The sequence below is a fragment of the Chelmon rostratus genome, chromosome 10 (genome assembly GCF_017976325.1).
Source record: "Chelmon rostratus isolate fCheRos1 chromosome 10, fCheRos1.pri, whole genome shotgun sequence".
NCBI lineage: Eukaryota > Metazoa > Chordata > Actinopteri > Chaetodontiformes > Chaetodontidae > Chelmon > Chelmon rostratus.
The window spans coordinates 24,317,143-24,330,923 of NC_055667.1; the positions used below are offsets into that span (position 1 = coordinate 24,317,143).

Here is a 13,781-nt window from a genome sequence, read left to right on the forward strand (position 1 = left end):
CACCAGTGTACTGCGCCTGAGCTAAAACTGACTCTACTTAGAAAATGAAGATATCCCCTCCAGATATCATAAATAAAATACTCGTATTTCCATGAATAATGTGTGTTTGATATGGTTTTTCCACACAAGTCTGAACATTACTGAACATCTATTCTTTCTCCTTCAATGAAAAATCCAGAATCTATGAATGCGCAAATTTTAATGATTCAACAACCGGACGCAAGATGTCTCATGTGTCCACATGTTTACTGCTTTCTGTCGCATTTTCGTCTTAAAGGATAACTTTCGTTTTTTACAATCTGGACCTTATTTGTAGCATTAAATACGACCATTTACTCACCCAGACAACTTTGGTGGCATTTGTAGTCGTTTTGAAGAAATTAGCCCCAGAGGAGCGGCGCGTATATCCGTATAATGCGAGTACTCGGGGCATCCATGCGCAGCCTCTATATAACGCATAATCTGCAGCGAAACTCGTTCATATTCCAATATTTTATTATGATATGCTGGTGCTATTCCCCTCTGAGCCGGCGGTCGGCCAGTTTAGCTGTAGTTTGGCACAGCTATGGTTCATTTTTGCGTATTTGTAGCGGACCGCCGCAGAGTCAGCCGCTGCTCGCAGTGCCCGGCGTTCGGTAATGACATCATCCACGTCAGAGGTAGTTGTCTAGAGACACCAGATGTTGATGCAACATGCCACCACGGGCTCAGAGGGGATTAACACCAGCATATCATAAAAAAATACTGGAATCTGAACGAGTTTCGCGCAGATTATGCGTTATATAGAGGCTGCGCATTGATGCCCCGAGTACTCGCATTATACGGATATCGCGCCGCTCCTCTGGGGCTACTTTCTTCAAAACGACTCCAAATGCCACCAAAGTTGTCTGGGTGAGGAAATGGTCGTATTTAATGCTACAAATAAGGTCCAGGTTGTGAAAAACGAAAGTTATCCTTTAATTGGCCCCAAACTAGTCGAGATGTCGCAAAATCACGCTTTCATGTACTTGTCCTAAACTTCACTGTACATAATTATTCACAGTAAAGGTCAAACATCCAAGTAAGAAGGAACAAAACACAATTTTTGAGCAAGTGCCAAGCTAAATCAGAGACGTTCGGTTCGTACGTACAAATCGTAGTCCATGACGGAGATGTGTAGGCTGACGTGGTCCATGCTGTCCGGCGGGATGTCAAAGATGATGGCCTCGTTGTAGGTGGGATTCAGGGTGTTCTTCTTTATGCTCGTCTTCTTCTTTTTTAGACGTCGCCCGTCGCATATGAGCGACACTTTGACGTAGGGATCTGATCGGCGGGAGGAAAAGGAGGACGAGCGAGGACAGATAAAAGTGGCTTTATTAAAACGGAGACTGCTGATAATGAAACATCATCACGTTTGGACACTCCAAGTTATCCATCTTATTTAGGAAACTGCCAGAGCAATAATTAGCATGAAGATTGGGCTTCTGGGATTATTAAAAGAGAGCAGCGCTTCTACGATGTTTGCCGTCTTCAAAGATGTCCGTGAAGATAGAGCCATCAGCGGCCTATTTCATCACCCTGTGTGTGTCTCTGTGTGTGTGTGCTCCTTTTTTGGCTTCTACTTAAGCATGAAAGCAACCCCAGAGGACCTGGCATCACTAATGTGCATAAAAGTAGATGAGTCAACGCCTTGTGTACACAAAGAAGATGGGAGGCCACAGATAGCTTAAACAGCATGACGGAGAAAGCTTCCTGATGAATGCTGATTTCAATCTTCATCCTTCAGCTGCGAATCGCCTCGTATGATCCATTACGCCCCGCTTTAGTCAGACGTAAGCTGCCCTAAATCTATAAACAACAAACAAGAGTGCTTGCTTCGCGGCCCAATGCGCTCGAAGGCACAATTTGATATCTACTGGTTTATGAGGCAGAGATTGAAATAATGGCAGACAGTTAAACCCCTAAAAACTCAGGGAATTAAAATCGTGAAATGTCATTAAACATGGGAGGGAAAATGCCACACTCACTCACTCCGAATTACACCTGAACCCTGGCATTTAAGGCACAATAAATGTCACATTTTACAAGTGATATCAGTATTGTGGGGACACATGGAATGGAAAAGTGGAATAGCGGTCGGCTGAAATAAACAGACTATTTGCTGACAATGCCTTAATATTGCAAGTGTTGAATATTAATAACTGCTGAAATAAACAGAGTGCAGCTGTAGAGGCGGCGTGTTCGCTTTATCTGACATGCTTACAATTGCATATATTCACAGGGGGATCATTCACTCTGAGCCACCGCATTAACTCACACAACACACCTGAGTATCCGGTGATGTCCATGGCCTTGAGGTTCCTGCACTTGATGACAGTCAGCGTGAGTCTGCCGGCGGTGGGCAGGTAGCACAGCGAAAACATGATCTCGCCAAGGTCAACGCTTTCCTGTAGGAACACACACAAGCAAAAAAATAAATAAATCAAAAAAATCTATTTCAGTTTCACATTTACATTCAACGCTGATGCTCTGATCCGCAGTGATGTACAATAAGTGTAGTGTCTCGTCCTGCAGGTCGGCTTCTGGGATCAATACTATATTTTATTTATATTCTGCTCTTTGTAACCGGCAGAGTGCACAGTCAGTGAAGCAAACAGTGAAGACGAATAAAAAAACACTATATTTAATGTACCACTGTGGTATCTGATGCAATTCTTTACTTCTATCATGAAATTGCAGAAACACGGCAAAGTGCATGGCGGCCTCTTGCACAGATCAGATTCTAACAGCTAATGCTAGCAAACTAGCTAATTAGAGCACAGATTGGAAACAAAGGTGTGTAAAAAACAAAAAGGTAATATGATGCAATTTTTTGGCTGGAAAATTAACTGCACCATGAGCCTGTTGTTTGGTGACTGCAGCATTGTTTTTGCATCAGGTGCAGGAGGCATGCAGGCGCACTGCGCGTTGTGCTGCCGTCAGTTTGCACCACAGGACAATATGGTTCAACATTTTAGGAAAAAAAGGTTTTCTTTCAGAGATTTAGCTGACAAAGTTGCTTACTGTCAGATGCTAGAGCCAGGGGATGATTAGCTTAGCTTAGCATAGCTCCACAGTTAATGCACAGACATGAGGTCGAGCTTCACATCTAATTTTTGCCAAGAAAAAGCATATTCATGCAATCTCATTTCTTGATGAGAAAATCAGAACGTTGAAAGAAATAATCCTAATTGAAACAGAAAATGTGTTCTCAGCCTTTCCTTTATACCCTGCAGACAAAAAACAAGGGTCTCGCCACCAACAGATAAAGATGTTCAGGTGAGAAAAGGAAACAACAGCTTGGCTTCACCTCAAGTCTGTGCGCTTGTTCAGCTGTCGGCGTCTCCTTGAAACAACTTGATCTAATTCTAAAATGATGGCTGACCTCTGGATCCGTTCACCAAACAGAAAATTCCATTACTCTCACTGCAGTTTTTCATTGCATTTAAAAGACAGTAAATTCTAATCATGCTTCGACACGATGATCACCACTCAAGGCAGCAAATTAAAATAGAAAACACCAAATTTACAGCCCAGTAACTTCAGCATAATGTGGCCCAATTACCCCCATAATCAATGAGTGAGTGAGTCTTGGAAAAGGGCTGTTTTTAAAGACTAAGACCTCTCATGTGAGAACATTTCCTATACTCTACATTACGCTTGAGACAAAACTTTGTGAGCACAATATATCCACCTGCTAAACTCTGTCACTTGTGTGGAGACAGTCCTGCATGAGTTCCTACTGAGCTAATAGTCTCAAGTGGAGTCAAAGTCCTGTTATCTGTCTCATGTGAGTTCTTAGCCCCATCCTATAAACAGTATTAAGGTCGCGCAGACTCTTAATCTCTCTGAATGAGCGTGGTGAGAACCCCACTGATTGGCAAATCTCAACACGTCTGTCTGAGTGCTGCAGTCTTAACGTCTCTTCTGTTTGGCTCTCTCTCCTGCGGAAGTGAGGGATTTCCTTTGAAGGGTGTGAAGGTTCAGCCATAATGCGAGAGCACAGCAGAAATGTCAAGTGTCGTAAAAGCATGAAGTGACACTTTGATTGTCCTTGTAGGAACACGGGCAGTTTTGGTGCCAGTCAGTATCATCTGTGCTGCATTAATCATATTTTAGCCACGCTAGCAGCATGCCATCAGGAAGGGCAGTGACAATCTGTTCACCGGGCGTTAGGTCAGCCCACCACTTCAGTCCAGACTGTAATATCTGATAAAGTGAGTATTTGATTGATTGCTATGAGACATTCATGGTTCCAAGATGATGCATCCAAGTGAATCTTCTTTCCTCTGGCACTTTGAGGTTGACATTTGTGGTTTTGAGTCAAATCGTGACAATTTTTGCTCAGGATGCCCTGAAATTTGGTACCTGCACAGATGCTCCCCTCAGGATGAACAGAAAAAGCTTTGGTGGCTCCCTGACTTTTCGCCTAGCACCACCATCAGGTCAGAATTTAACTCGGAGACTGTATTTTGTGTTTCGCGCTAATTTGCAAATGTTAGCATTAGCTAACACTCTAAACAAAGATGCTGAACATGATAAATCTTAAACCCGCTAAACATTAGCATGTTAGCATTGGCATTAGCATTTAACACTATGGTATGGAGTGTTAGGGCCCATCCGAAATTCCATGTGAGATTTTTCTAGTGAATCCGAAATCATAGTATGAACTAAAGAGTTCACGAGGCGCATACTATTTCCAGGGAATACTTCAGTTTGCAAGAACCAATATCCCACAATGCAGTGCGGTGTTGAAGACAACAACAATAGCATACGGTGACCAAGGTAGCTCCAGCTCTGGCATTAACATTAATATTATATTAATGCATAGTTGTCGTTATTATTATGATTACCGCTAGATTCGGGATTATTGCAAATGCTGGGTTTGGTTGGTTGGCAAGGGTTACCATGGTGACGCATCTCTAAGGAGGCTCTCGGAAAGCTACATACTGCTATATGTTAACACAAAAGCATGTTGAACAATAGTACACATGTTGAGTATGTGGTGTATAGTCTCCTCCACACTCTTCATCTTAGTAATGCTTGTATAAGTTGGTGTTATTGATGAAAATCCCTTCTTGATCTTTTTTTCAGCCTCCCTCTGCTCAGTACTGTTATCTTTTCCGCTCATTAAACTGCACAGCATTTTAAAGCAGTCTTAATCTCCCCTGATACTTACATTACACACCACTTCCTGTTTGTCCTTTATGTCCACCCGGTATCTGTGCATTCTTTATGTCGCCGATCCTGAATTTTATGTGAGCAAGGGATTTTGTCATAAAATCATTTGCTGGTTCGATAAAGTTTGCGTGCCAAGGAGACGGCTGCCTGCTTTTCTGCCCCCTAAGCAATAACGTTGAGATTATTGAACGACCCTTGAAGAAACCCGAGTTCAACAACTAGAGGGAGAAAACTGTCAGATATTAGGGCTCTGTGGAAGTGATAAAGTGATGAGGGCTCTAAAGTCCCTAACATGGTGCCAAAGACAAGGAACACTTTGTTCCTGAAAATGGCCCCTGGACATCATCAACAAGTCTGCTAACAGAAACATAATTGCACAATGTGAATCAGAAATATCCTTTTATGTTTGAGATGTTAACACCTTGCGATTACAACTAGTCCCTTGATTTTTACAAGTTACAATTATGCCTTTGTAGCAAAAGAAAACTGAACAATATCTGATTAATAATAATGCATTGGCTGTTCGCTGTGTAGTCATTTCATTCACATTACAGGGCTGCAGCCATGATTTAAATTCCCCAAATGCACCCTCACTTCCCTCAGGCACTTACAAGAGAAATCTCAAAATCTTTCCTCACTGTTTGCATTTTACATTTTTAATTATCAGCTTCACTGTTAAGTGATATATTGTGCTGGTTCTGGTCCCAGATTCCACTAAAATACCAAAAAAAGGCTCACTTCAATGAACCCGTCACATGCACATCGTGTGTGCTGGGCATCAAAATACCACACAGAGGGCAAAGCTATATCACCTTGTTAGTCTGAAAGGTTTGCAATCAGTACTTTCAGTGCAAGCTTTCCCCAGGTTGCTAAAGCTGGGCAGACACTGTGTGTTTATTGATCTTGTACCCTGTCTTTACACATTTTAATCAGCCTTTCTGCACAACCGGAACCTGCATCTTTTATGTTTACACTCTACGGATGAATTCACCGGCCACAGTGCGGCGCTGACAGTCCCTGATCAGCTTAACCCAATATTACCAGAGAATTTCTGACCTCAGTGTGCTCATCGGTAGCTATGACCCTGGTTGAATAGTTGTAATGTGTACTGTATAACGGAAAAAGCCGATAGATTCTTACACTGGTGGCATACTGGATGTCCCTCCATATGTTCGTCTCCCTGGAGAGGTCTGATGTCTCAAACAAGTTGTCCAGGACCACCTCTCCGATCATGTCATGCCGTGAAAACCGGTCGAAGTCGAAGACGCTCATGTGGAGCTTCCTGGCCGCCAGCTCGTCGTAAGGCACAGGAAACTGGAAGCTCTCACTGAATGTGGGGTTGAGCGTCTTCCGGTGGACGCGAGTCTGGAACTTCTTGCGGTCGGGCAGCAGGTAAATCTTCACGTAAGGGTCAGACGTGCCGCATAAGTCCTTGGCGGGTAGGTCCACTGCCTTGAGGATGTTGACTAGGAGGGCCTCGTTTTCGTAGTCGTACTTGAGCGAGAAGTTAATGGAGCCGCAGTTTTTGCTGCTGCCATTCTTGGATGAATCCTCTGATTCCAGCGTCTTCTGTTGGTAGAGCTCCGGCTGGATGCGGCCGATGCTGGTGGTCTTTTCGTCTTTGTCCACCACATAGTCGTTTCCCAGGTCTAGGCTGCCTACCTGCATCTGCCTGGGCAGGTGTCTTTTGAATGAATTGTGCCTGCAGGGACAGGACAGACAGGGAGGAAAGAAGACAGGTGACAGGCAGTGGCTTGTGGTTTGTGTTAAGGAGTTGTAGCGAGGACGAGGAGGGAAACTCTGACGTCAAGGGACACACATTCAAAGACACACCAAGCTGACCTCAAAGAACTAGCGCTGACAAAGGGTGACTGATTGTGCCACCCCATGTCACCTCACATCTTCTATTAAAGTTGCAATTGATCAAAAACAACAGCCGCTGGCTCGCTGATTTCCCTGTGAGAGGACATTAACTGTGGCCTGTGGCCTGTATTTATATTGCTCTTAAAAATGCAGGGAAGCTTTTACCATCAAAAACTAGTCCACTATTCTCAGGCCACTGTCACTGCTTGGAATACTGATTAAGAACATGTCAGATTTGCATCTAACAGTTAAGTTTTGTTTTTTTGCACAAGGAATGGAAAAATACAAAAAAAGTTACAGGTGAATATAAAATTAAAGTCAAGATAAATGACTGAAAATACAACAACATCAAAGACAAAGCACAGTGACAGCCCAGTGAGAACCAAAGGAGGACCCAGGGGTGACTGATGTTTGCTGTGTCAGGACCCTAAATGGAAATTTTTGCTGCTTTAGTCCAAGGACAAAGAGATGTGCTTCTACAGGAAAGCTGCACAATAAGCAGAACGGACTACTGATTTTCACTTAACATGGTGAAAAATGCGCGGCTCTGCTTGTACTGGCACAGCAAACGTTTCTTTCACCACTCCGTCCCGTTAATTCTCATGAAGAAACCATCACATATAATTAGCCTTACCACAATGACCTGCAAAGAGCTGCCTCTGAGGCAGAGAGCAACATGATCTGCAGTATTTATTATAATTAACTTTGTAGATAACAAATTGCTCAGATTGAAAATTTCTCCTTTCATTAGTGATGCGTAGATGAAGGGTGTTTGCCGCCTGCTCTCTGAAAATACACAATGAGCAGCAGTGAGGCTCTTTCTCATTTACACTTTTTCCTTTATTTCATGTTGCATTAATGGACCTTCTGTGCCACAAAATGTTGTCTCTTAAACTCTGCTCATGTGAGCATGCATGCATACTTGCATGTACCCCGAAGCACATTTACACATGAATGAGCGCATCACTAGGGCCTCGTGTACTATCAGTTGCACATGTGTATGACTGACCGAGTCGAGGAAGTCGGCTCGGTGGTTTGCCTCTGCATGCGTTGCGTGCGGCGCAGGAAGTGCTCCCTCATGGACAGCTGCACATCGGTGGGGATGTCAGGAGATGTATGGCTTATCTTCACTGCTGCCTCCAGGAAACCCATCGAGCCCATGGGGTCCTTCACCTTCTCTGTCGCCATGGTGACCGGCGGCTGCTGGGGGCTGGCGAGCAGGGGAGGCGGCTGGAGCGGGCAGGGCTCTGGGCCACGGGCCAGGCTGAGGGCTGCGCTGGGGAAATGGGCCTTAGTCCGCCAAGGCACGCGGCACAGCCTCCAGGAGACGAATGTAAGGAGGCCCAGCAGAGCCAGGCCACAGACCACAAACACGCCGAGCAGGAGGCCAAAAGAAGCGTCTGGTGACGAGCCGCGGGGACCAGAAACAGAGGATCACGCAATATGGACAAACAGATGGTGATTACAAGGGTGAGAGAGGAGAGAGAGAGACAGGGCATTAGGACATGATTTTTCAAGCGGTCTGGTGCTAAATCACTGGTTTTTATATAAGACTAAGGACAGCGGGCCAAGCATACTGGGAGACGTGCTTCATAAATATTACAGTAACCCCCATTAGTCTTCGCTTCAGCCAAGGGATGAGGGAGGCATGTTAATGTAAACAGAATTCAAATGTGAGTCTGGTATGCACATATACATGGATAATTTTACATGACTTAGGCCTGCCATGTAGGTAAAAGTAATTATAGTCTGACAAATAAGGCAAACAATATATTTGAATTTGAAAAAAAATAAAACAGTCATGAGAGTAAAACCGAGGTTTCAGGAGCCTTTCTCTTAGGTTTTTAGCATGAAACAGATAAAAGGAGCCGGGCACAGTCAAACTCATTTATTTTCCGACATATTGAATATGCTTCCTGGGGAACAAGCGGCATACAAAGACCTGGAGACGTACCAGGAATGCTGACAAGCACTCTGCAAGGACTCAAAGGGACAAACACAGAAGACATGCAGCGCTGTATCTCCGGCTTCGCCTTCGGGACACTTGCCAGAGTTGCTCCTTTCCTGATTTAAAGTAATTATATTTCAGCGGCTGATACTCGGAATGTTTTCTACACTTTTCAGATGGGACTGAATTCAATTCTCTACATTTTCGCTGGAGTGCTCTTTTCCACACACACACACTGATTACTTGGATTTATCTGCAATAACTCGTGCTGAGGAGCGTCTCTGGGGCCTCTCAGAGGATCCCTGAACTCCCATCCCCACATAACACTCCAGAGGTATCAGGAAGCCGCTTCAAGGCACACTGTAGTGGCTTTTTTCTACTATTTACTTGGCTCAACCTTTCTTCATTTGAGCACTAACAAGCGCAGAAACCTGCAGGTGGGGTTGTGTTCATTTGGGGTCAGGTTCTCAGAAAATACGTGTGATTTATTATTTATATGGAAAATCAGACTGTGATAGATCTTGTGGTCTTCGGCATATTGTTATCCTCAAGTATTATCAGCAAAATGTTTGTAACATATCAACAGTGGCAGAATTCAACTATTTGCTCAAGTCATGCAGTTAAGTACAATATTGCAACAAACACGTCATCATACATAAACAACGGAATAAGTTGCAAAGTCGTTCTCCAAAATAACATGACCGTTGGAGAGTAGCAGCAACAGGCATACAGGACAAACACGTGGTTAACGTTGTAAACGGTTGCATTTTGGTTAGATTTAGGAAAAGATCATTGTTTGGGGTTGAATAAGTTGCGTTACGTAAGTTACTGTTGACTTTTGGTTTCACATGGGACCCAAACTGTGGTTTTCTGGGTGAAAGTCCTCTGTTAGACCCACACATCCACCCTACCTCCTCCCTTCACAGACATACTTGCTCTTTATACTACGACACCTGACTTCTGTCTTTGCTCCTGTCATAACTACAGCGGCCACTAGCGGTCACTGCTGAGCAATGAATGGAAATATTGATTGGACGTAATGTGCTGCTTGCACAGAAAAACCTAAAATACTGTGTTCCTTGTGAGGACAGGCTGTAGTTGTGTGGTATTTGTACTTTACTTGAGTACTTTCTTTTTATGTTACTGTATACTTCTACCCACACACGCATTGTACATTTTCGTCCGCAGTATTTATTTGACAGCTAGTTTCAGTTTACTTACAGATAAAAACTGAAGGATGCGCTCTCATGAAATCTCTATTTAACCTTGTTAACATGCCATATGGTGTTTTTGTATGATACAAGATGCATCATGACCATGGTCACTGTTAGAGTGGGTGGCATGAACATAAAAACATTTAAAAAAAGAAAATAATGAGATAGTTTTCTGCCATTTGACATACATTCAAAGATTGTGGGGGTATTTTAAAACTTCAGTTTTTGTAGCTCCATAAACTTCATATCAATGTAAATACTGTATGTTTATGTAAAGATTTTCATGTCAATTATTCGTGTTGCTATGGTTACTGAAAATGAAGCTGAAAAACTTTAAGAGGCATAAATTTACATAAAAAGACTATGAGCAAATTAATTTAGAGAACATAGATAATAGATGCACAGGTGAGAGGAACCTGCCAGCATGGTAATGGCTGTATTTCCAGACATAATGCATAGGAAGCAGCATGAGTACAGATGAGACCGTGTTGACACCACATAGCAGTGTCTGCTCCACGGCCAATAAAAGCTCGGACTGAGCAGCAGTAACCGATTCGTCAAACTACTCAGCCTCCTTGAAAGATCCATCATCAGCACTAACCTACGTACATACAACCTGTAACCACACCTGAAACACACACTGATGTCAGCACAGAGAGAGCGGAGAGCACATCTTAACGTCTGTCTGCAAGACATCTTTTGCTGGTACTAGACAACTATCTTACAAAGCCTGCTATGCCCATATTCATCAAATGCACTAAAGTGTGAATAACTTCATTTTGACACATTTTAAAAAACGGATGGATGCTCTTCTAACCGCCTCAGCAACACAGCTACAACAGTAAAATGCTGGTTACACACTGATGCATCAGTATTAACAATCTAAAGTCAAATTTTACATGCAGGTAGCGTAGTGGTGCTTTTACTTCAGTAAAGGATCTGAGCACTTGACATATTATGTTTTTGTGTTATATCATATTGTGGCAGGTCACGGGTGACCTCATTTTAATTATTTTAAACACTTTTGGGTAGTTTAATCTCTAGCAAGGCATCATAATTGATGCAGTCAGCATGTAACTGTAGTAACTGTAGGTGTCTGATAAATATAATGGAGTAAAAAGTACAGCATTCCCCTCTGAAATGTAGTGGGGTAGAAGTATAAAACAGCAGAAAATGTAAATTCCACCATTGGTCTTTGATGTCAAATGATATCACATTTCAAAATAGCTCACTTTCATGAATAGTTGTATGAGAAACTACATCTTTTATGTTGAAAGTATCCTTAGTTGACCAAAAGGCTACGAAAAAGACCACTTTTTGCACAAATTAAGCGCTTTCATGTCCAAAATTCAAACTAAATGGACTGTCCACTAAGCCGAATTTATAGCTTAGCCAAGCGGTGGACAGGATTTCAAGTCTGAAGGATTTATTCCTGAGGAGGATTTCTCAGCTGTCCACAGCCCTGGTCTCTCCATGTCATCTGAAATTTCACACAGCTCTCCACAAAGCTTTCGCCTCGACTCGACTGTCGCTCGCAGAGTCTTCATCCGCCGTCACGGCAAATCGAAGCAGACCCTGCGCCGTGCACCGATATACGAAAGCCTGTGGTGACAGTGTTTCGCTACAAAATGCGTTGACAGGTCAGAAATTTGTTTTTGAGTATGTAACTGTGGCTTGTTTTACTTTTGCCACTACAGCAGCACCATTCGAGTGAAGCATCCACTAAAGCAGGGGCTTCCAAAGTCTGACACTGTGGAGTCCCTGCCAGAAAACATCGAGACAACTGATTTCAGTGGGGCTTTCTGAGCCTCACTAGCGATAAAAAAAATATTGTGCAACACCAAAAAAGTTTAGATGAATGGATTTTACCATTGCTTGTGTTTGTCTGAGATCTATTTGGTGGATAATGATGCTGTAACATGTGGAACTGAAGTTTCCATAATGCTGTGGGGGCTGTAAGCAGGAAGTATAATGTTTCTATGGATTCAGTGAGTTATGCATTTGTTTTAGCCTATATTTGTTTACATTTTGGCAAAATGGCACCATTAAAAGTATGCTGAAATAGCTATTAGCAGTTCCTGATTGCATCATGCCCATGAATATACAGACAACGATCACTGGATTCATTTGATACTGAAGAAAACTTGATGATTCTCAGGCCAGTTTGGGACTTCTAATTATATTATTTTTACAGTGGATTTATGGATGTTTATTTCATAGTTAATATTTAGCAGAGTTAATGATTGTAAATCATTCACTGAATCTAAAAATATGTGCATCTGGTCTGTGCTCAGATTCAACCGAGTTTTGACTGCAAGGCGGAGTGTGAATTTTTGACGCAACTTGCAGCAATCAGGTGTTCAGAGTTAAAATACCTTAATTGCCTCTGTGAGCTGTGTGTCATGGCCTCTGCTGCATCTCCAAGTGTTCACTGTGTTGGTAATCAAAATCAGTGGTCCAAACTACAACTACCAACTTCCTGTTGTTTTTAAAACGCCGATAAGTTAGTAGCATCTTTGAGTTTGACAACTTTAGCATGAAATTAGAAGTAAAAAATGATTATGACCTTTGTTTGTTTCACATCTAACTATTCCTTTTTTAACTTTTGCATTGATAAAGGTGTAAAAAGAAGCAGAAACTGTGATAATTTCTGACGGTTTCTATGATAATCACAGCAGCTGGATGACACACTTGTTGCCAGGCTAGTGCGATAAGGTTAATGAGAGAACGCCGGCGCTGCAGTGCCTACAGTACAGTCTCCACCATAATGAGTGCAAAAATAGAGGTGTTGATGCTGAAATGCTGCTAAGTTCTCAGTCATTGTCTTACGAGACGAGGCACACTGTATGCAGAGAGCTAATGATGCAGCGACGGTGAGACGGAGAGAAGTGAATGCAAGAGGAACACAGCGCGATGGAAAAGTCGTTGTTCTTCCTCTCCAGACAGATGGGTAATGGAGCAGAGCTGTGTGAACATATTACTCCCTCTGGACACGACCTCCCCTGACAGCGTGAGACTAGACCGACCTCAGGGTTTAGCACACTATTAATGATCACGCCCCCACCATGGAGGAGTGGACTATCACTATCCTGCAGTCAATCAAAAGGGTCTTTTCGGATCCTTTCATGCTGAAAACAAAATCAATACTTCAGAGGCCGAATCAATCTCGCTGTAAAGCCCCTCCAGGTTTGTTTTGGGGCAGGCGCAAAGGGCAAGGAAGTGAGGCACGACAGCGTGAGAGGCAGGTATATAAAAAGGAAACATCCAGGTATTGACCTCTGAGCTGGGTGACTTGCGTGATTGCAGTGACAGCTCCAGTGCTCTAAAAATGCTAGCGTGCTTACCCTTTCCCACAAGCTGCACCACATCGAGCTCTGCAGCGAGCAACCGGTGGCTGACCTCCCGGCTGCCGCTGTGCATGTTTCAGCACCATCTTTGTTTGATTTAGTCATCAAGTCGAACGGCGAGTTTCTTATTCGTGCTGCTGTAAAGTCCGACCGAAGCAGGGCTCGGCTAGACATGATCAGGATGCACAAATTTAATCAGGTTTGTTTTGA

General features: G+C 43.2%; 1 protein-coding gene across 1 annotated transcript in view; it reads right to left on the bottom strand.

The window, feature by feature from the left end:
- Positions 1 to 13,781, bottom strand: part of syt6a (synaptotagmin VIa) — a 54,936-nt gene that overhangs the window by 2,019 nt on the left and 39,136 nt on the right. The window contains exons 2-5 of the mRNA XM_041944948.1: positions 8,072 to 8,462; positions 6,340 to 6,901; positions 2,306 to 2,426; positions 1,131 to 1,302 (exon numbers count right to left, since the gene is read on the bottom strand). Of these exons, the coding sequence (XP_041800882.1) occupies positions 1,131 to 1,302; positions 2,306 to 2,426; positions 6,340 to 6,901; positions 8,072 to 8,462 (1,246 nt within the window). The remainder of the gene's footprint in view (positions 1 to 1,130; positions 1,303 to 2,305; positions 2,427 to 6,339; positions 6,902 to 8,071; positions 8,463 to 13,781) is intronic.